The 24,405-nt window shown below is 30.8% G+C and overlaps 2 protein-coding genes across 2 annotated transcripts; one reads left to right on the top strand and one right to left on the bottom strand.

Moving 5' to 3' along the window:
• Positions 1–4,883: 4,883 nt before the first annotated feature.
• On the top strand, positions 4,884–8,329 carry LOC107955105 (putative lipase ROG1). The gene is made up of 11 exons (XM_041107244.1): positions 4,884–4,965; positions 5,056–5,324; positions 5,724–5,791; positions 6,100–6,170; positions 6,289–6,531; positions 6,918–7,081; positions 7,198–7,253; positions 7,348–7,400; positions 7,493–7,616; positions 7,725–7,822; positions 7,904–8,329. Exons 2-11 carry the CDS (start codon positions 5,188–5,190, stop codon positions 7,973–7,975), a joined length of 1,086 nt encoding a protein of 361 aa, XP_040963178.1. The 5' UTR covers positions 4,884–4,965; positions 5,056–5,187; the 3' UTR covers positions 7,976–8,329.
• Positions 8,330–10,430: 2,101 nt separating this feature from the next.
• LOC107955104 (ethylene-responsive transcription factor ERF105) lies at positions 10,431–11,466 on the bottom strand. The gene has a single exon (XM_016890816.2). The coding sequence runs from the start codon at positions 11,294–11,296 to the stop codon at positions 10,586–10,588; it is 711 nt and encodes a 236-aa protein (XP_016746305.1). The 5' UTR covers positions 11,297–11,466; the 3' UTR covers positions 10,431–10,585.
• Positions 11,467–24,405: the final 12,939 nt, after the last annotated feature.

Genomic DNA, 24,405 nt, shown 5'->3' with positions numbered 1-24,405 from the left:
AGAGGGATACCAGATTAAGTACAGTTTGCTAGGTTTTCGGCAGGAAATTGTACCCAACCCTTAAGATGGCAATATCTCAGTTGTGTGTTTGTTTTATTTATGATTCTTGTGATATTATCGCTTCTTTTTGTCAACTGTTTTTTGGCATGTTAGTTGAGATCATTACACTGAAGATAATGAAGTGTAGCAGAGTCTTGATACACAGGAAGGTCATTTTCCTTTCCCTCTTAACACCTCATTTTCTATTTCTTCCTGGAAAAACAAAAAATGGAAAAGGGGTAGGGGTAGGGAATAATGCTGTAGAAGAGATAAATCTTATATATATACATATAATTTGTAGTGTTTTTTCATTATTTGGATTTATATACATATATTTTTTAGTTAAGTATTTGATAGGTTTCGCTCTTTTTCAGTTTATGTTTTGCGTCAGTTTGGTAATGAACGTATATATATGTGCGCGTGTATTGCTAATAGCAAACAGCTTTCTCTGATCTGCAGAATAATCTAGCTCAAAGTTTTCCATTTTATTCAGTTATTTTCTGTACGATATTGATCATTATATCTTACCTTTAAAACTCCTCAGGCTGGCCTGGATGGCTCCTTTCCATTCATTTTAGTTTTTGAGAAGTGTGATGTTTGTATCTTAGAACATTAAGAAATCCAAAAACAGAGGTTGCTGAGGTTGGAAGCGTGCTTAGGATGTTTAGCGTGCAAGCCTTGTACAAGGCATTTTTGTTTTGATGAGGTTAGATGATTACATGAGCTGAAGCAAGCATGCTCCAATTAGGTACATGCGTGCTTGCCCAAATGTAACTTTGTTTTCACTTTCTTTCTTTCTTTTAGCGGATACCTACCTACACGGAATCCCAGGATTAATGAAATGTAAAGACTAAAGGTATAATTACATTTGCCCTCATCCAGGATTAATCATCACCATCATTATTATTGATTGTTTTTGTTTGGACAACACAGTCACGAGACAAAAGCAATGTAATAAATGGAAAAAGAAAAGGTTAAAATTTTATTACACGTATTAATTATTTATATTTACACTCGACAAAAAAGAAAGAGTGGTTTTTTTTGTTGTTGTGGAAGTGGTTCTAAGTGGAAGAAAAAGATGGTTTAAGAAACCCGGGGGGATATGATTGAATGGGAAATGGCATCTAAGGCACCAAATTTGTTGGTGGTCTCACTTTGCTTCCAATATTGCAATCCCAGCACAAGGTTGGTGGAGTTGATTGGAATATATTAAAGCCAACACATTACAGTTGAGGTCCCGGAGGACCAATCTTTTTAGTAAACCCAGACATGCCTTTGCACATTGTGGAAGAGGGTGACTTTGCACTAATTTATAAGTAGTGGGCTTCCTTTCTTGGTTCTAAACTCGCAGTCGTCCACACAGATCAGTGAAGTGGAGCACCACTTCCTTTTTTTGGTGGTTTCTTTATTACCATCACTAGCCATTGGGGATAAGCTAAGCTCCAATGGAGTAGGAGATTAAGAGTTTCTATTATATGATTATAATTAGATTAACATGACGAGTTAAATACGTGGGTTGTTTCTAGTTTAAATAATTATTCAATTTAGATTCAGTATTTGTATGGATATATTCTGGTAGAAACTACTAATGTAATTGTCATTTCAAAAATATATTTATGTTTCCTATTTGTATTTAAAATTGTGGTATACATACTAAGTTGTAGAAAAATACGAATATGATAATCATTTACAGGTTTCTATCTTATCCATTTTATTGAAAAACAAAACACTAGATATAAAAAAAAAGGGTAGGAGCCAAGACATGCAAACAATGGAGATGAATGTTTAATTGTAGGGACTTTTTATCAAAAGAAAAAGAAAAAGAAACTTGTAGGGACTATAGATTTATTTGTGTGGATAATAAGAGAAAAAAGAAAAAGGACAATAAAAATAGGTCAAATGAATGTTCATCTTAATGTTTTTGTACAAATTTGTTTAATGTCTTTTTCTTTGTTGTTTTTGGCTAATAAATAGATATTCACTCATCTATTGCTCCAAATATCACGTGGACTGTAATTCTAGCAAAAAAAAAACTCTAATTAAAACTATGATTTGTGTTTGGAATTTCAGTTTTCAAAAAAATTCAAAAAAAAAAATGTAGCATTCAGAGATGGGTCAAGATCGCAGACAGTCAAATGGTAAATTTTAATTTTATTCTCTTTCAAATTTTGTAATTATAAGTAAATAAAATGATAAAATTATATTCTAATTTTTAAGATGATAAAATTTCTCTTTAAAAATTCTAAAATAATAAATCAATACAATAATAAAATTTTACTTTAATCTTCTTAATTTGTCATGCCAAAATATACTTTTATGGAGAACTGTCTGCGATAAAAAGTGAAAGGCCATTTTGTATCCCTTAGAGAAATTTTCACCCGTGGGATGAAAAACTCTTTTCCAATGTTACTTCTCTCAACTTCAATTAACATGTAACCATCAATCCATTTAACTTGTAACCGGTCCAAAATATGGAAGAAACAGGTGTTTCCACAACTCTACCACCCAGTCAATTCCGTTCCACTTAATCCCTATTTCTTTACCACATATCTTTCCGGCTAAGTAATGGGAAACCTTTCTCCTCTTACATGAATCCAATTTTCATTTCATCCTAGAAAAGCCATCTTTTTCTTAACAATGTTTGTCATTTGATCCAATAGCCTTCCGTTAGATAGGAATAGATTTGATAAATACTTATAACTCTCGGATGGAGTATTAGAACGGAAAAACCCATTAGATAATGAACTATTGGTTCTAAGCCATCTTTGGCAATGAATCAATAATTTGAAGTGTTTTTCTTACGTATTTTTGATAAAACAACGTTTATATACAGATGTAGGAGGATCTGTTTGGGAAGTAAGAAGCCCCTTTGACATCTTTTCATCTGCAAAGAATTCTCAGTGTGAAAACACAGAGACAAAGGGTTGATCTTTGAATAGGAAAAAGAGTGGATGCGCAGGATCCCAAATGAATTGGCTTATTCGAAAAAACCTTGTTCTTTTGAAGATCTATCTTATGCCTGATACTGTATGGTTCCACTTTACAAGAACACCGATTCATTCTCTTGAAGCTCATCCTTTTCATCATAAATGATCCGCTTGCCTTGAAATGACCCGGCCCAATAGGGAAATCCCAATTCATTTGGCCTTTCGATACAATCAAATAGAAAGCCTCAAGGGCGCCATATCCTAGGAGCTCAAACTATGCGATTGAATAAATCCTCCTCTATCTGTTGCAGGTCGAGTACTCCTTCTCCTTCCCCTTCTTCAAACTTCGATTCGTATTTTTCATAGAGATTTCTCTGATCAACGATAGAATAAGATCCATTTTGCATCATATATAAGGGATTCCTCGGCTCGGACCAAAGAAGCAATGTCACTCGATTATTATCAAACTGATCGTTACAAACACCAAAACTTTGGTTCAACTCTTCAATAGACTGAATCTCATGATTTGGTAATGAGTTTAAAAATTTAGGGTATAAAATAGATTCTTGTTCAACATTTGAATTCGATGGTGCAATTCTATCTATACCTAGATGTGTTTAAGATTCACCTAGAATACTAATAAGCATGTAATTATTGAGTTCGTCGACAATTTCATTTGTAGTTGACAGTATAGCATGATCTTTTAAGATATGTTGTCATGAAATGAATTGAAATTTCTTCTAATAAAAGAACTGTATGGTATTCTAATATTTGAATATTCATCCGATGAAGAATCATTATACCACCACCCAACCTCATATGAATAGTTCTATGATACAAGGTTAGATCTACTACCTCATGGCACAATTAGAAGAATTTGACGAAAATCACCCCTAATAGAAATGTTCTTCCTCCAAATGACTAAACTTGATTTGAACAACAATGTGACAGTCCAACTTTCTTGCTTCACATCATACTATGAATCTTTATTTAGATTCAGTAGAATCTTTAATCGGATGTAATTTCAAAAGATGCATCATAAATAAATTATATTATATTTGATTATATAAGTATTATTATTTAAAAAACTAAATAATAAAATACTATAAATATAGTAGGTAATGTTGGAAGATAAATTTTTAATAAAAAAATTGGAAGAGATGAAACCATGAATCTTTTAGAAGGAATGAAGCAAAGGAATTTTTTTTAAATAGGGTTAGGATTAGAGGTGTTCATGGGCCGGGCGGCCCGGCTTGGCCCGACGGCCCGCTCGAAATATGAAAGGGTTTGGGTAAAAATATAGGCCCGAAATATGGGCATGGGCAAAAAAATGAGGCCCGATTAAAAAACGGGCCGGGCCTCGGGCACCACTTTTTTGGCCCGGGCCCGGCCCGAATACAATAATTTTTTTATTTTTTAAATTTTAAAATACTTTTAAAATACTTTTTTTAAACTTTTTAATTTTAAAAGATTTTTAAAATACATTTAATTTTTTTTAATTTTAAAATATTTTTAAAATAAAAATTTTTTATTTTTGTTTTAATTTTTAAAATAAATTTTTGGTATTTATTTAAAAAACGGGCCAGGCCGGGCCTATGAATTTTTCCCGGGCCGGGCCTAGGCAAAATTATAGGCCCATATTTTGGGCCGGGCCGGGCCAATGCCTAGGATCCGGGCTGAAATTTTTTCCGGGCCCAACCCGAACCCGGCCCGGCCCGGCCCATGAGCACCTCTAGTTAGGATTAAAAATATGTGAAAAAATTAATTTGCCACTTGGCTGCCTTAGAAGTATTCTACATCACCTAGTTCTCCTAATTTGGAGAGAAGATTGCTTCAATATTAACTAATACAAACTTTAAATTTTGTGATTTTACTTAGATAATTTGAGGTTAAATAGGATTTGTTTATCATATTTGTAGAATCATAAATTTGGTTGCTAGCGTTTGAAAGTTTTCCTATTGGTAGAGTCCATCGCTACTACGCTTTCCTTCGCGTTAAGGTTTTTCCTTCTTCCTTTTACACTTCATAAATTTTCTTTTTATTTTTAATTTCATAGTAACTCTCACATCTCTCATCTGTTTTGTTCTAGCGCTTTCTCTCTCTTTCTCAACTTCTTTTCTCGAGATTCTTCAAATGCTTGATTTTTGTCGTTAGTTTTTTTACTTATTATTAGCCGCCGTTGAACGGGGCTGAGAATATATATAATTTAAAGTAATTAAAGATGCAAAACGGCGTCGCCGCCGACGGAGTTTGCTCCTCGGAGTCCGCGAATGGGAGTCGAGATGTTTGGAGTTGTAAAGGTTCCGATTCTTCATCAGCTGATCATCTTGTTATCATGGTCCACGGGATCCTCGGCAGGTGCCTTTCTTTTTCTTCTTAAACTTTTTTGTTAAGAATTTTGAGATATTTAATTTAATTTACCTTCCTTCTTCTGAGTTGGATTTTGGAGGCTTGAATTAGTTTAGTGGATGCTTAACTTTGTATTATACACATGTTTTTGTGCTTGGTTTGATTGTGATCGGTCTGATTTGAAGTGATTAAATTAAAATTTCGTGATTTTGAGATTAACTCAACAAATGTTGGATTTGAATTGAAAATTTGGCAGTGTTTGACTTTTGCTTGTAGCACCAATATCTTTGTTTTCAATTCTGTGATGATAAATTGTGTTTAAGTTCTATTAGTGATTTTTATAGGATTATTAGTATTAAAAATTCTACTGAAATGGTTTTGGCCCTGGTTTTATGGTTGCTTGTGCAGTTCTTCAGATTGGAAATTCGGAGCTGAGCAATTTGTTAAAAGGCTACCGGATAAAGTATTTGTCCATTGTAAGTAGCATTCTTTTAGGCACCTTTTTTTAACAGAGGGAAAAAAAAAAGAGGCTTTCCCCTTTCCTTCCAATTGTTCATATCCCCTTAGATTGCCGGGGATGATGAGTCCATTAATGCATTCATAGTGGCATCAAACACCATTAATTTTATTTTCTTCATTGCTCCAAAACCTCACTTTTATACATGTTTTTTTCGAAAGTGTTTTATTCATTTTTGAAGTTTTTGAGATCAACAATGATGATATCTAAGTTTCTAGCTAGAGTACTTCTGCTTGATTTCACTTTGTTGATTAATGTGTTCTGCAGGCAGTGAACGGAATATGTCTAAGCTGACTTTAGATGGTGTGGATGTAATGGGTGAACGACTGGCAAAGGAGGTTAGCAATATTTGATAATGTCCTATTTAGGTCATCGAAACCAGTGAAATTTATTATATTACAGGACTATCAGTTTCATATTCCAATATGTTATCGAGAAAAAATGTTTGAATGCTAGGTCCTTGAGGTAATTCAAGAAAAACCAAATTTGTGCAAGATCTCTTTTGTTGCACATTCTGTTGGAGGATTGGTGGCAAGATACGCAATTGGGAGGCTCTATAGACCACCTAAGGAAGAAGTTAAAGAGGATAAATCAGGTGATGGATGCAAGGAGGAACAGAGGGGTACAATTGGTGGCTTGGAGGCTATGAACTTTATCACGGTTGCATCTCCTCATCTTGGTTCAAGGGGTAATAAGCAGGTATGTTTTTTGTATTGACAAATGTTTATGCATATAATAGCCAAAATAAATTATTCTTCTCTTTTGCTATGTATCAGGTGCAAGTACTTGCACTCATTCAAAGATTGCTATGTCGCAGGAGTTTATTCCAACATTACAGGCTTTTGTATATGCCTATATGGTGATTTCAGAGTGTAACTTATTTGTTGCTTCTGAATGAATTTTAGTTTAGTAGATGAGTTTTCTTTACTGCAGTAGTTTATTTGTTGTAAGATCAGATGCTTTCATTTGTTGACTTGCGTTGCTTTCTATGCAACACACTATCTGTCATCCATTTCAGTATGTCAAGGATAGTAGCTGTTGTTGGATTGTCTTTGCTTATTGGTCACTAAAATATTTGTTTCCAGGTACCATTTCTTTTTGGAGTACCTGCTTTTGAGAAAGCTGCTAGTTGTGTTATTCATTGGATATTTAGGAGAACAGGTCGACACCTTTTTCTTACTGATGATGATGAAGGAAAGCCACCGCTGCTTAAGCGGATGCTGGATGATTATGATGAGTTCTATTTCATGTATGCAACTTTCCCTGATGTCTAGATTTCTTTTTACGTAAAGTTACTCGAAATGTCATACTTTTTTGTTCTGAATCTGTAGAATGACTGAAATAGTAGTGAATTCATCTATGCAGGTCTGCATTACGTACATTCAAACGCCGTGTTCTGTATTCCAATGTGGCCTATGACCGTATCCAATTTACATTTTCTGTGTGACTTTAATAACTTCTCCAGATTTTGGTTAATTTGATTTTATTTGTTTCCATTAATGAAATATTGTAAAGATATTGTGGGCTGGAGAACCTCATCAATAAGACGAGACAGTGAACTGCCAAAGGTATTATCATCTTTGTGAAGCTTTTCATTTGACTTCACGTTTGCTACTTTTTGGGGTTGAAGCTGATGAGCAAAAACCTGTATTGTTATTAGTGTGAGGAGTCTCTAAATGAAACATATCCACATATCGTGTATGAAGAACACTGCAAGGCCTGTGATGCTGATCAGCATGCAACTATTTCAATAGAGGATGATGGCTCATCCGACAAGCTAGAAGGTATATGTACATACTTTTGATTGTGAAGAAAATAGAAATTATACTTTTGCTAAGTTTACTTTCTTTTAGTGGTTTTCATAATTCCGTTAATTGGATAATGTTGTGCAGAGGAACTTGTGAGAGGCCTATCCCGAGTTTCATGGGAAAAAATAGATGTTAGTTTTCAGAGCAGTAGACAGAGATTTGCTGCTCATAGTGTTATACAGGTTCTCTCTCTTTCTGGAGTTGATAAAAGTTTATACGATCATATATGCAGTCAGAAGTTCTCACTAAGCGGAGTTTTGCAGGTTAAAGATGAAGTTATGCATATAGAAGGTTCAGATGTCATCCAACATATGATTGACCATTTTCTTACATGAAACCTTTTGGTGTTTGAGATACACATCATATGAGCAAAGAAGATTAATGCGCTACCTCACTGTATTTGTCGACTGTTAAGTTATTGCTCGAATTCCCATTGGTTGCAGTTGAATGGATCAGTACTCACATTGGTTGGTAAAGATGGCTATGACAAGGGCAATTAAGTCAGCAGTTCATTCATTAATTCTCTCTCCTAAGAAGGATGAATACGGATAAAAATGAAAAGCCCGTTGATTTAATGGTTAAGATTTATAACCATTTTATCACTTTCTAGTTTCTTTTTTCCATGTTAACAAATTACTGTTTCTTTGGACCAAATTAGTCAATAATTGGAACTTTGAAGCTTCTGGTTACTAATTTCTTGATAGTTTCTATTTTTGGTCCACCTATGAGATTAATTATCATCGCATTGAGATCAAAATCTATGTGTTTGGATTAAAAATATTGGAATAAAATTTGTAAATATATGCATATTTAAATTATTTGAAATTATTTTTTTAAAAAATACTATATTTATGGTAAATTATATTTTATTAATATATTACAACATTTTCAAACAGTAACTTACACTAATATTATCTAAAAAGAAGGCAAGCAATCTGCAAAACGTTTTCAATATATAGTCTGGCAATAATTTATTCCAAAGTAATTTTATAGCCATTAATAGTTAATTATAATTTATGCAAGCAATGGTAATTGTATATTTTCAAATCAATAATACATAAATCATATTTCCCTTTGTTATTTAAAACCCTAACAACAAACCCACACAAAATTCAAGGAACACTACATTTTCCCTCTTATTGTATTTTACTACATTTTAAGACCAATCTGTCTTCTTTTTACCTACATAAAATTATATGCTCTCTTTCTTTATAGATACGATTTAGTAGCTTTCCAAGGACTTTAATAAGCTAAACAATAAACATCCTTCACATTTGCCTCCATTATTTTCCAACCTAGATTTTTACATCCTCCCGTCAATGGTAGAGTCAAAAAAATTTTGGCTGGAATTAAATTGTAATTTCATCATTTTAATAGTCTATATCTTTATAATTTTTAGGGGAGTAAATCAAATTTTTATCATTTTTGGGAGGTTAAAGTATAATTTTTACCACTATTAGTTTAAAATTTTATAAATTATAAAGGGTCTAAATGAAGATTTTTTCCATTTGGAGGGGGACCGGAATGCTGATACATTTCCCCCCTTTAGGACAACATAAGAACTGAACCTAGGTCGGATTGGATAAATGCAAAATTTTAGGCTCGTTTTCTAGGCCCGAATCCAGTCTAACCCAAATAATGGACCTGAAATTTCACCCAAGTCCGACCTAGATTAAAAATACTAAACCTGAGTCCGATACAACCCACTTGTATTAATTTTTTATATAAAAATAAATATAAAAAACATAATACATCAAATACACTAAAAACATTAAAATAAATGTTTCTCAACAAATTAAAAATAAATTAAAAAGTTTTTATACTTAAATAGCACTAATATAATTGCAACTTAGCAAGCAAATGACTCAAATAGTAGCAAAATTAACAATAAAAGAAGAGTTATAAAATATCCAAACAATAACAACAAAATAGTAGCAATATAATAATGAAATGGTGACAAAATTGTAACAAAAAAAATTAGGTTGATTTGAATTGGGCAAACAAAATATCCTATTCGAGGGTTGGCCCATTTAAAAAATAAGCCTTATTATTTTTCTAAACTTATTTTTCGAACTCATATTTTCACCCAAACAGTGAATTTTTTAAGAAAAGGCAACTACCTCTAGAATTTGTATCCCATCTAAAATATGATTTTTCTTTTGCAACTTTTTATGAAATTAGAATTATGGGTTTCTCCTGAGATTTGTAGAAAGCAGATTACATTCTCCTATCTCCACAAAGTTATACCTCTTTAGTATTTATTTTATTTTAACCATTATCGACACAATCCCTAAATTACCAAAAAAAATCTATAAATTACGTATGCAGTTAGTGATGAGTAACACATTCATCCAAGTCAAGCGTAAATTCACAAAATTCAGTGGTCTTAAAAAGTGATGAATTTAAGCATCTTCTTTTTGGTATACAATAGTTACATGCCTTTGTCGGTTCCTATAAATATTAATCATGAGTACATTTAATTTCCTTGTAATAATGTTAGTTTTATATTTATTTAATCAATAAACTAAAATAATGTTTTTTTAATAGAAGATAGTGTTATTCTGCACATTATCAAGGAAAACAAATCTTAAAATGGGTGGTCCAGTCAACAAACTGGACCTTATAGCAGCATTTGAAAAATTACGGCACTCAATTGTTCAAACACACTACACTACACTACACTACACTAGTGTCATCCACAGCCTAAAATTGTGAAACACACTGCATTGAAGAAGGTAGTAGTCCAAAAATATCAGGAAATGGATTCTAATCTTTAATGTTAAAGCAATGGGCAAAGAAGAGGAGAAGACAATTTTATTTATTAAGTAAACAGAAGAAAGAACAAATGCAATTTGATCTGAAAATGCTTAGGCTTTAGGCATCCCATCCCTACTAATTACTAAACACTTAAACAAGTAAACACAGCCACATTCCTTGCTAAGCTTTTACATAACCTCAAGCCTGGAATACCCGAACCATGGAAACGATGATAAGGGTGATAAGAGTGGGCCACCGAATATTTCATTTATATCTTCATTATCCCCGATCCCCGTCTGATTCGACGGCGTTCCACATTCTGCCACCGTTACCTCCTCCTCTCTTCTCCCTGCTTTGGACTCCAACAGGCTCACTCTCTTTTCTCCTTCTCCTTCCTCTTCATTTCTCCTCCTTTTCCCCGACTCTGAGAAATTTGATTTTCCAGCTTCATGAGGAAAATTCAGTATAGCTTTGCTACCGCGTAGCTTAAAGGCAGCTCTATCATATGCTTTTGCCGCTTCTATGGCGGTGTCAAATGTTCCAAGCCAAACCCTTGCCCCTTTCTTGTTAGGGTCTCTAATTTCAGCCGCAAACTTCCCCCATGGTCGTCTTCTGACACCTCTATAATGACTTTTCTCGTATGATTCAACCGCCACCGCAGCCGAATCTGGAACCGGGTTTGGGCCTATGTTAAAACTTGTGGGTGGGATCATAACGTTAATAGAAGGACGACGTTGGCTGAGACTCGATTGTTTTAACCGGGTCGGGCTATAAACATGAGATGACTCGGAATTTGAGAGTTGATAGAAGGGTGGTGGAGTTTCCATGGAAGCAAAATCAGTAAAGAGATGTTGCCTGATAAGTTCTAACTGGGCTGATGTTTCTTCAGAACATGCCATTTTGGTATTTATGATATCAACCCCGATAAGAGAAATGGAAGTTGGAGACTAAAAAAAGGGGAAACTGATGGATTTGAGTGGAAAATGGGGAGCGTGGTGGATTCGTATTTATAAGGGAAGAAGAAGCAGAGCTTCCAGGATAAACAATATAAGCTTCCAAAGCGGATTGTCTAACAAATTTATATTTGGCCCCTCATCTTTACATATACTTTCATTGTAGCCATAATTCTATTATTTTTAGAAAAAAGTAAAAGGGTAAACTACCAAAATAGTCACTTTTATTTGGCTCAGGTTACATTTTAGTCACTTATGTTTGAAATGTTACGTTTTAGTCACTTATGTTATCACGTTGTAACATTTTAGTCACTGAGCCGTTAGTTTCTGTTAACGGTGTAACAGTAAACTGATGTGGCACGTTAAATCATCATTTCAAACAAAAATTCTAGGTTAATTTATACAATCGATCCCCATATTTTTTCGTTTGGAGCAATTTAATTTTTTTCTTTTATGTTTTTTTAACTTTCTTTCTTTTTCATTCTCTTATGCTTCTCCCTTTGTTTTCCTCCCTTCTCCATTTCTTTCAACGTAGTTTTTCTATGTTTTATTTTTTTGAACAAGTTAAATATTTCGAGTGAGGCGAGCTTGTGGACTAGTTACAAATGGAAAGCATAGAAAAACTATGTTAAAAGAAATGAAGAAGGGAGGAAAATAGAGGGAGAAGCATAAGAGAATGGAAAAAAAATTGGAAGAACATAAAAGAAAATTTTTAAATTGTTGAAAATGAAAAATATAGGGACCAATTGTAGAATTTAACCTAAAATTTTGGTTTGAAATGATGATTTAACGTGCCACATCAACTTACCGTTACACCATTGTCAACAATTAACGACTCAGTGACTAAAATGTTACAACATGATAACGTGACTAAAACGTAACATTTCAAACATAAGTGACTAAAATGTAAACTAAGGCAAACAAAAGTGACTATTTTGATAGTTTACCCAAAGTAAAAAGGGTAGAAGCATTCTGCCTTTATATTATAGTGGAGGAGGGCCCCTTAGATTTTATAAACATTCCACGCCCCAATAATTAAACAACCAATCAGCACTTAATCCATTACATTAGAGTCTCTGCTCCCAAATCATTGGCAATGTTAACAGTTTTGGATGAATGCAAATCTTCTGCCCCCCTCTGTGCCCCCTACATCACATTCTTAATCGTACAACTAAAATTGATATAATAATAATTAAGAAATTAAATCATTTCATTATCTTTTTAATTTATAAAATATAAAAATAAAAATAGCAGAAGATTGTGCAAACTAAGTTAAGTTTTGATAAGGTAGTCCTTCAATAAAATCTTCTATAAGTGTATCATTTATTTATATATCAATTTATTTGTTCTTCATTCTTTTATTATATACTTTATAAGATATATATATATATATATATCACACCCTCAACCTGTTTCTAGGGTCTAAAAAATTTCACAGAGTACGCGTGACATAAATTTCCTTAAATTAAATAATCAACTATCTTGAACTAAATTTGTATTATTAAACCACGCTAATCACATCGTATGTATTTGCTAAGTTGGTTACACAAATTAAAAAATGGCATGCAGAGGGGGCAGGGAATTGGCTTTCCCTTTGGATTCCACGACTCCCCTCCAATTTTTTATACTAAATTTTAACCTTTAGATGACACGAGTGTGGTGTGTTTGAGCAATCGCTATCTCAATTTATCTGTGGTAACAGTTACAGATATATTCACTGGACCACACCCATTTTACGACTTTGTCCCTTTCTTTCTGGTTTTTTTACGTGCAGGGTTAGTGGAATGTAAATACTACACCAGTCTATCTTCTATGTTTTGTGCACTTTACATCTTAATAATTTATTCAATAAAAATATTATTTAACATAATAAATACTTATAAAACAATTAGTTTATTGATTAAAATGTTACATAAATATATAAAATAAAATTATTACTTTTTATACGTCCAATATCATTCCAAAATAGTTATTAATAAAACAATAAAGGTAAAGATAAAAGTGTTATTATTTTATTATAAATATAATATATTGTTAATAATTTCAAATAATCCAAAGATGCATTATTTACAAATTTTATTCTAATTTTTTCTCGCCACAATTGTGTTTGAATTCAAATACATATTTAACCATTGATTTTAATTTCACCACTATAATCTCTCATCGGAGCCAATCTTATTGTCCATCTAAATGCACCCTTAAAGTATGAGAAAATATTTGGTAATTGGTATACTACCAGTAGAATTTTTAGACTCCACAAATAGAGTTAGGGGGTTGACAAGTGTTCTATAGTAAAATGTTAAAAAATAAAGATTAAGAAAAGGAGACATATGACAGAATTCTAAAGTTTATTGTGGAATAAAAAAAAATTACCACCAATCTACCAACCACTTGATTTTAATTGGAGGTTATAAGATTCCCAAGTTGAAATGAGTGGTAGATATGCGAAGTCAAATTTTTACGTTAAAACCAGTAGAAAGAAAGAAAAAAAGGTTGCACCAAAAACATGTTTTAGTTAGAAAAAGAAATGATGTTTGAGGTTGTGTATCAAATTGTTGTATTTAAAATGAGTGAATCTAGTTTCACGTTGAAGCTTGATTAGTTAAATTATAAGATAAATAATAAAAGGAGCAACATTAACATAACTGCAGAACAATGTACTTTTTTTGACTCAATAATATTGGATTTCAACCACGTTGTTTCTACAAGGTAAGTAAAAGTCAATAAACAACTTGTATGAGTATATTCACCTCACCTCACTTCATTTTTCCATTCCTTTTCTTTATTTTATGTATATATAACTATATTTTTACTTCCTTTTCAATTCAAATCAATATTATCAATGTTACATCAAATTTTATATAGCATAATTTAAAATGAATATACATTTAAAATGTTTTAAGGTTTTCGAAGCTCCTGCAAATGCTTTAAAAGGTGTGTGATGATGCTCTATTTCTTTAAAATTTTTATTTTAATTTTAGCTGCATAAGATTTGACATGTCATTTCGTCGGTTAAATTAACGATTTTAATAATGAAATAATAGTTTGGAGGCATAATTAGAATATTTTAAAGTTGGAGATTTAATTTAAAATTGGAGTCATAGTTTGAGAATATCTCATACAATTAACTCTTCATTTTTTGTAGCTGTTTTTGAAACCAATTTAACAATTGCGTAATGATAAATTTAACCATTATTATTTCTAGTTAAATTTGGTTATCTCCTTTTAAAAAGAGTTGAATCTTTCAAACTATTTTTTTTAACTAAAATGTTAAGTTTTAAAACCTAATAAATCACATTAATGTTAGCATGAAACACTCATGCATTGCCACACCAACACCAACATAGTTAAAAATAAATATTTTAGTTATAACCGAACACGTTTAAACCTAATCTCTAAAACGTATGAATTGAGGAAGAATTTCAGATTTCCTTTTTTAGAGAAGATTGAGTAGAGTGTGGGTGAAACAATTAATACGTGTTTATAACCAATTTTTAGTAAGAGTACTGCATGATCTTGATGGGGGATTAGGGGATGAAATGCAAATAAGATGTTGCACTGAATTCAACGGATTTAATATTATATCTCTTTGACTGATCAAACAGCTTGAATTCAAATCCATGTGTTTTGAATTGTTGACTAAGTTGTCCATCCCCAACCCCAAAAACAAAAAGCTATGCTCCCATTTCTCCCAACCCAGATCAACTCTTCTTTCAATTTCCCAAACATCAATTTTCTTCCACTAAATTAACTTAATTATTTCTTCTCATTTTTAAATGCTTTAAAAGAATCTACATTTATTAAAATACTCGAATTCAATTTGATAACTCAAACCAAACATGTTTTCATGATGCAATCCATGGCTTTTCAGTTGGACCGCTATCTCTCTCTCTTTGTCTTTTAAGATATATAAAACTAGTTTTCTTCATGTGTGGTGCATAGGTTTATTGTACGTATTATTTAATTCTTTTTTGTAAATATATATATATAAATTTACTAATATTGTAATCAAAATTAAAAATATATTTTCTATTATCATATTTATTTATGAAATTGGACTTTGGAACAGAACAATAATAATTATTTTTATAATTATTTTCAACAAAAATAAATTTTATAATTACTTGAATATTTTATTCGATTTTTTATTGAAAGTTGATTGATTTTAGTAAAAGGATTTCTTAATTCTAGAAAAGTTCAAAACAATGAAGACTTGAATTGTGATTAAAGAATAATGTTGAGGCCTTTACACAATTTAACAAACATGAATGGGTTTAAAAGGGAATTTAGCCATTCGCAAAAGCTATAAATCTCTATTTTACCTTAAAAGTTCATTTTACATATTAAGCATTTATTATTTTAATTGAATGAACGAATTTTTGTTTATTTTTAAAATTATCATTTTAATTTTAAAAAATAAAAGTAAAATTATTCATTTAAATAAGTGAATAGAATGCTTGTGATAAAATAAATAATTTATATAATAACCATTCATTTTAAAAAATAATCATATGATGATGACAATATGCGTTAATTAATATATGGTTATATAAAATTATACAATTTTTCATAAAATAACTATAGGATCTACATTTGTAACAAAGGCATAAATTTGGTGATTTATAGAGAAAGATATACACAATATTTAATATTAACTACTTTCAAATTCATCATAGGTTTATTTTAGCAATACTGTAATTTGAGACTTGGCTAGCGTTTAACTAATATTTAAGTCAAATAGAATTAGCAATTAGGTTAATTGTTGATTCCGGTAATGAAATAGAAAGATTAACTGAAGCAGTTTGATTGTTGCTATTTTGTTGTTGTTTTGTCACCATTTTACTATTATATTACTACTATTTTGTTGTTATTGTTTGTGATGTCCACTAAACTAACTAATAAATCAACTAAGGTAGGTGCACCTATCAATTAATAATATAACTATGGTGAGCACATGTATCGTTCCCTTGAAGACTACAATTACTAGTAATTATCGTCTTTTTATTATTTAAGCTAACAATTCAAAAGATTAATTAAAACTAAAATTAACTTACTAAATTAACTACAAATGCGTCAAACAAATAAACACGAAAATAATAAAATATCAATCAGAACTAAACAATACACATGTAAGAATCCACCTATAATTCATCTAAAATTCTCAATCCAATTTATGCAATTTATTTCCTTAGTTTCCTTGATTCGTAGAAATCCCCTAACTTATGATAATGTCTCTTTCGAGCATAAAAACAACTAACTCTAGGTTGATTAATTTGAATTTCTTTCTAATTAAAACCCATATTGTTGCATTAATTCGTTCTATAGATTTCCATATTAGATTTGACTCTAATCCGGTAAATTTATGCCGCCTTATTTCTAGGATTGCATGCAACTCCATTCGACTATGCAATATCTAATCATAAGACAGGTCTATTCAACCTCAAACTCATGCACATCAAACATGGGTTAAAACCCTAGAAATAATAACCCAATAACAATTCAAAATTCATAGTCGAAAACAAATAAACTAAGATTTTATTGCTTAAAATTGGAAATAAAATAATATAATTCATCATATGATTCATCTCCTCTAGGTATTTAGAAAATTAGTTCATACACGTAAAAAGAAAAACCAAAAATACAGTATAACCAATAAAATAAAAGAAACTCATGATAACCTCCTCAGAAATCAGCTTGGAATCTTTAATCTTGATGGAGATCTACCTCAGAATCAACTTCAAGGATGTTCTTTTGGGTAATTTTCGTGCAAGAACAAGAGGACTACTGTTCTCCCTTTTTATTTCCTTATATATGCCTTCTCAAAGTGTCGAAAACCTAAAAATCGAAAATCCTTACAGGTGTCGTACATGAGTCCAGCGAGTTACACGCCCGTGTAGAACACTGTTGACTGTGTGTAGCTTCCAAATTAGCTTGGAATCTTCAATCTTGATGGAGAACTATTTCAAAATCAACTTCAAGGGTGTTCTTTTGGGTAATTTTTGTGCAAAAATAAGACGACTATTGTTCTCCCTTTTTATTTCCTTATATATACCTTCTCAAAGTGTCAAAAACCTAAAAATAAAAAATCCCTGTTGGTGTCGTACAGGAGTCTAGTGAGTTACACGCCCTATCCACACACCCGTGTGGCTCACACGGCTTTGTGGTTCGGCCCTATGGAAAAATGTTGACCGTATGTAGCTTCCAAACTGTTCCAGTGTTCTGATTGTCACTCGTTTTTTGCTCCTATGGTTCCTAAGTGCTCCATAAAGCTTCAAAATATGAATTTAAACGATTAGGAGTATATAATTCACAATTAATACCACTTAATCTCCCAAAAATGTACTAAGAATGAGGCTAAAATATGTTACTTTCGACACTTATCAGTTTGGATATTGTATAACTCTTGTTTTATTAATTTTGCTACTATTTTAAAGGCATTTGCTTGCTAAGTTGCAACTATATTAGTATTATTAAGTATAGAGACATTTTTTAATGTACTTTCAATTTGTTGGGAAACATTTATTTAAATGCTTTTAGTGTATTTGATATATTATATTTTTAAAGTTTTTATATAAAAAATAATATAAAAAATTTGAATACAAGTGGACCGGGTCAGGCTTGGACAAAATTTTAAGCTCATTTTTTGGTTGGCATCAACCCGGCCTAACCCATGATTAGGTCTAATATACCCTACTATATATAAAAGAAGGGCTTAGGGCCTTCTTTACTTGACACTTGTCCATTTTCCATTTTTTTGACATAATAATATAATGGATAAATTTCAATTCTAATCCCTCTATTTTTTTTAGATTATAAAAGGTTAGTTAATTTTCAATTTTGATCCATATTGCGCTCAAATTTCAAATTTAATCTCTATACTTAAATTTTGAAATAATTTGGCACCTCAACACTACAAAAATTCTCTATTAAATTGAGGTCCATTACAATGTTATTTGTTACATGAATATTAAGTGATTATTCTTTTTTAATTTCAAAATGTTACACCAACAAATTCAATAAAAGAGTTTTAACCGTGTTAACTGTTCCAACATTTGAAAGCAGGGAAAAATTCTGCGATTGCCTCTATGGCCACAACTTGATGCACTGTTATTTTAGAACAAAGTATTGAGATATTTGGTGTAGAGATTTTTAGAAGAGTTAGAGCCCAAAGCATGAAAATCGATTGAGTTAAAATTGAAGACTTGAAGAATGGTTACTTGCAGGTAAAGTAAAGTCACTTTCCATATTTAAAGGCCTTAGATTACACTGAGACTCTTATGGAATTATGCCAAGATTATCATATGCTGATTTTTAGTTCTACTTTATAAAAAAAATGATTAGACTATGACTCTTATGTAAGCAAAACTTAAGTAGTATATAAACTTAAATTTTGTCTAGGTTAAAGAGATCGAGAGATAGAGAGAGCACAAATTTGTTCAAGTTATGAACATTTTATGTGTGCATTATTTTTGTAAGCAATCAAGAGAGTCTCTTATATTGTAAGACTAAGCTTTTGAGGAAGAAGCGTAGTGGGAGAGTAATTTAGTTTTTATACAACGGTGAGGCCGCTAAATTGGTGAGAATTAGGCCGATGTTAAGACTTAAATCATTTATTGTACTGTGAGAAAGATAGTGGATCATTACTCTGAGTAAGATTCCACAGATGTAGGCTGAGGTTGAACTAAGTAAACAATTTCAGTAATCATCTTTACATTTATGCACTTTTGGTTTCGTGGTTGAAACAGTGGTCACAATTCTGTTTCAGCCATAGTTTCTGATTGCGAAGCAAATACCTTCTTGTTTCTACATTAACAAATAAACTTACATTTTTAAACTCTTAAAATAGAAAGATTAAATTTTTAAAAATAAAAGTATGAAGATTAAATTTCAAATATATGAATAGTACAATAACTTAAAACATATTGCAATCTTTAATTTTTATTCTATAATTAATAAATAAATATTTAATTCAATATGAAACGTGGATAAAAATCAAAATATAAAATTAATAATAATGACTTCATCGTACATATATATATATATATTTACTTTCATTGAAGATGATTATTTAATGAAACAAAATAAGTGATTAGGTTGGCAGGGATAGCAGTCTACATTAGTGGTAAGATTTCTCCCGATTAAATGTGGATTTAAATGGATGGTGTGGTGTGGTGTATTTAGTTTAATTTTTGTTTCACGCTACAGCATTTAAGCTCATTGTCATAGCTATTTTTACACTAACCATAGGTAAATGCATCGTCTATCCAAACTCACACTAATTTGATATTAAATAAAGGAGAATGGATTGTATGAAATTGTGATACCACATCATCCTTATCCATTTCTAATAGGAGAATAACAAATTAAAATTTTTCTTATGAACAAATTAAAATCCAACTAAAAATACTAAAACTCAGGAGAAAAAATTTAATTTATCATTCTTCTATTAGAAAGAAATAGGGATAACGTGAAATCACAATTTTTTAGCAGGTAAAATACCAAAAAAGCCACTTTTTTTAATTTATCGAAATGGGCCTGGTATTTTATTATTTACCGGAATTGGCCCTTTTCCCCTAAATCGCGTCAATGTCAGTGTGCTTTGCTGACATGGACACAAATAGCGTCCACGTTAGCGCTATTTGTGTCCACGTCAACAAAGCGCGCTGACGTGTACGCAATTTAGGGGAAAAATGGCCCATTCCGGTAAATAATAAAATACCAGGCCCATTTCGGTAAATTTAAAAAAAGTGGCTTTTTTTTGTATTTTGCCCTTTCATTTGTTCGACGGATATGTGCTGCTTATCAAGACGAGTCAATTCTCCGGCCATTGCTGAAATCGTACAAATTTTTACGATTTAAAAAATTTAAAAAAATAATTTTTTTAAAATTATTTAAAAATAAGGATTTAAGAGAAATTTAAGAGAAAATTGAGAGCGAAATGAGATTAAATATGGATTTGAGAGAAATTTGGAAGGAAATTGAGAGCAAATTGAGAGGAAATTTAAGAGAGGATTAGTTTGTGAAAAAAAATAAAGGGTGGGGGTATTTATAGATTTTTTTTGACCCGTTGAGGGGAGCAACGGTCAAAAAAATGACCGTTGCACTGTTCACGCGCAGGGAAATCACGTCCCCAGGGGTGCGCTACGTGGCAGCAAATCGCGTCCACATTAGCAAAGCGCGCTGATGTGGACGCGATTTGCTAACACGTCCCCTGACTTCGCGCTGACGTGGACGCGATTTAGGGGAAAAGGGCCCATTCCAGTAAATAATAATATACCGGGCCCATTTCGGGCCGGGTTGGGTCCGAAAAAATTTTGGCCCGCCACCTAGGCCCGGGCCCGGCCCAATATATGGGCCAGAAATTTTGCCCAGGCCCGACCCGGGAAAATATCATAAGCCCGAGCCCGACCCGGCCCGGCCCGGCCCATTTTTTAATAAACATTAAAAAAATATTTTAAAAATAAAAAATAAAATATTTTAAAATTAAAAAATAAAAAATATATTCGGGCCAGGCCGGGCCAAAAAAGTAGTGCCAAGGCCCGGTCCATTTTTTAAACGGGCCTCGTTTTTTTGCCCAAGCCCATATTTCGAGCTTATATTTTTACCCGAACCCTCCCATATTTCGGGCGAGGCCCGGCCCATGGACAGGTCTAGTTTCGAGATGTGTGGGCTTGAGTCGAGAAAAAAACAAACGCGGTGGGCGCAGTAATTTGGGTGGGTGGTCGAAAGTTACGCATGTGAAGTTCTGTGGACGCCATTATTTTAACCAATGAAACAAATAAAAAAAGAATCTTTGTGGTATAAAATGACAGAAAAGGAAAAAGAACAAAAATATACATTATTCGAGTGTCAAGTTTTCAAAGGTTGAATGTTGACGAAGATGAAACTCTTCAGGTATACTTTCCATGGAATTCAATGTTTCTTTATCAACATGGAATCAAATGTTGAACGCTAATGACTTGGTCTTAATTCAATTTGTCCCCATTTTACTCTGCTTTTTTAACTGTTTTTTTCCTTTTTTACACTACCAAATTAGGGCTTCAATCCTCATCTTTCATGCCAAGTAGGGAAAAATATACCCAAAATTTATACATTTGTTTTTTAATTTTTTTATGAAAATAACAATAATATTGCAATTTCAACTTTTTAATAATCTCTGCCCTTTAAACCGATTTTTTCTTCGGCTTATTAGTACAAAAGGCTTTAAAAAAATAAAGAAAAATTTGTTTGAACCCCTACACTAAATTCGCACTCAATTGAGTTCTTGCAGTTAAAAAAATCAATTAAGTTCCCCGTGTTAATGGTTTCAGTCTTTAATCAAGTTGATTGTTAAAATCAATCGAAGAACCAATTAGATAGCGACACATGGCACCTTATAATTTAATCGTATATTTTTATCTTAAAAAAGCATAAAATATTATTAAATATATATAAAATCATATAAATTATAAAAATATAAAAGTTATAATAGTTCTAGTAAATTATAAAAAACATAAAACATATTTAAAATATTTAAAACTTTCTATAAACTTATAAAAAAAGTATTAAAAATTTATAAAAATATAAAAATTCATTCATTGGTTCCTTTTTTTAGAAATTAAGTCCCTAAAATAAAAATGAACATGTGACATTAGATTAACAGTTGAATAATGAGAATAGCCATCCTAATATTTCATACCGACATTTGCTAATATTGGTAACCATTGGATAACAAAATTTTGGTTTTATTGTATCTAAACATACTAAAAATACTTTGCCATACAATATTTACCAAACAATTTTAAACTTTTCAATGTCCAAACTATTGCATTGTAATTAAAAAACTGGAGATAAAAGTTTTTAAAATAAAAACAATAATTTGTCAATAAAAAGGAGAGGGTCCCACAATTATCACTTTATTTGTGGAAGATTGAGAACATTTTATTCAATATGAAAATGACCTAATGATTTGAAAATCATTTTCATTAACTGTTAGATTGATGTCATGTGTTCATTATTATTTAGGGGCCTAAATGTCTTTTTATTATAATTTCTAAATTTTTTATATCATTTATAAGTTTTTAAATATTTTAAATATGTTTTATTAATTTTATAAAAATTATTTATAGAAGATCAAGAACATATTATTCAACATGAAAATGACCCTAACGATCTAAAAACTATTCCCATTAACTATTGGATAGATGCCATATGTTCAATATTATTTAGGGGATTCAATGTCTTTTTATTGTACTTTCTAAATTTTAATAATTTATTAGATTTTTTATATCATTTATAAGTTTTTAAATATTTTAAATATGTTTCATTAATTATATAAAGATTATTTGTGGAAGATCGAGAACATTTTATTCAACATGAAAATGACCCTAACGATCTAAAAATTATTCCCATTAACTGTTAGGCAGATGTCATGTGTTTATTTTTATTTAGGGGCTTAAATATCTTTTTATTGTAATTTCTAAATTTTTTATATCAGTTATAAGTTTTTAAATATTTTAAATATATTTTATTAATTTATTATAGTCTTTTTTATAAATTCTTATAATATTTATGATTTTTTATAAGTTTTATAATATTTTATAATAATCATAAGTTCATATCAATTTAATTATTTAAAATTATTTATATAGTTTTATAATAATTTTATGAGAAAAATATAAGATTAAATCAAAAGTTTTCATGTGTTGCCGTTTGATTGATCTGTCAATTGATTTTAATGATCAACATAATCAAAGATAAAAATCATTAATGGAGGAGATTAATTGATTTTTTTGATTGCGTGCAAATTTAGTGTAAGGACTTAATTATTTTTTGTTTTCGTTTTCTCTTAGGACCCTTTGTACCTAAGCCTTTTTTATTAAAGGAAAAAGATAGCAAACTTGAAAAAACCTCTAAAGAAGACTTAATGCGCACTTTAATTCTTAAAGTATATTGTTTTTTTCATTTTGATTCTTAAAAAAAAAAATTCTCACTTCAGTCCCTAACGTTATTAGATAAATTGAGAACTTTGATAATGTTAATGACTAAATTTTAAAAAAAATTTAAAACCAAAATAAGAATACGGTATACTTTAAGAACTATGGCGTGGTGTGCATGAAGAGATTTCACTTTCATTAAATAAGTGCTTTTGCGATGAAAACGTCTGTCGACTAGTTTAATCATTACATCTCGTTTACGTGATGTGATTAATACAATCAAAATTGGATAATTTCAAGCAATATAAACTCTTACATCTCAATGCAAAAAAAGAACTAAATTATAATAATTAAAATTTCAAATTTATTATTTTTGAATGTTTTGATTTTTTTCAAAATTAATATAGTTATTGAATTTTATATAATCTTTTCCAAAATTTAATTTAATTTTTAATTTTTAAGAAAACTTTCATTAACTTTTTCTTTATTTTATGGATTTTTTTGCTATTTATGCTCCTTATAAAAGAACTTATAGTTTTTTTTATATTCTTTTAATTTTTTAAAATAAAAAAAAACTATTCTTAACTTTCTTAATTTAATGGATATTTTTCCTTTTATGCTTCTTATAAAAAAAACTTAAAGTTTTTCTCTTTCTTTTTGTGTCTTTGAAATTTTTATGATTTTTTTTAAATTTATAAATATTTTTATAATTTTTAATACTTTTAATATTTTATTAGCGTGACATATAACACAAATAATTCATGCTAACATACTAATTCAAATAAATTATTGTACTTGGTGCTTATAAGTGGGGTTAGGCCTAGGTTTGATTCTAAAAAGATTTAAACATGAGTCCAAGGCCAGTCAAGTCTAGTTCATCCAAATGTTGTATTTTACTGTTTAAAAATTAATATTTTTATTTAAAATTAACTTTAAAATATATAAATATTAATATGAAATTATTTTATTATTTTTAAATAAAAAACATGTCAGGGTGAGCTAACTTGAAATCGGAGGATCTAAGCCCAAATCCGACCCAAAATGAACTAGACGAGTTGCCCAATTCATTAACACCCTCTACAGTAAATTGCCATATGTAAAAAAATAAAATCACGTCAGCAAGATTTAATAGTCAAACTA

This window comes from Gossypium hirsutum, chromosome D12 (genome assembly GCF_007990345.1).
Source record: "Gossypium hirsutum isolate 1008001.06 chromosome D12, Gossypium_hirsutum_v2.1, whole genome shotgun sequence".
Classification (NCBI taxonomy): Eukaryota; Viridiplantae; Streptophyta; class Magnoliopsida; order Malvales; family Malvaceae; genus Gossypium; species Gossypium hirsutum.
This window is presented reverse-complemented; position numbering and strand designations above follow the sequence as displayed.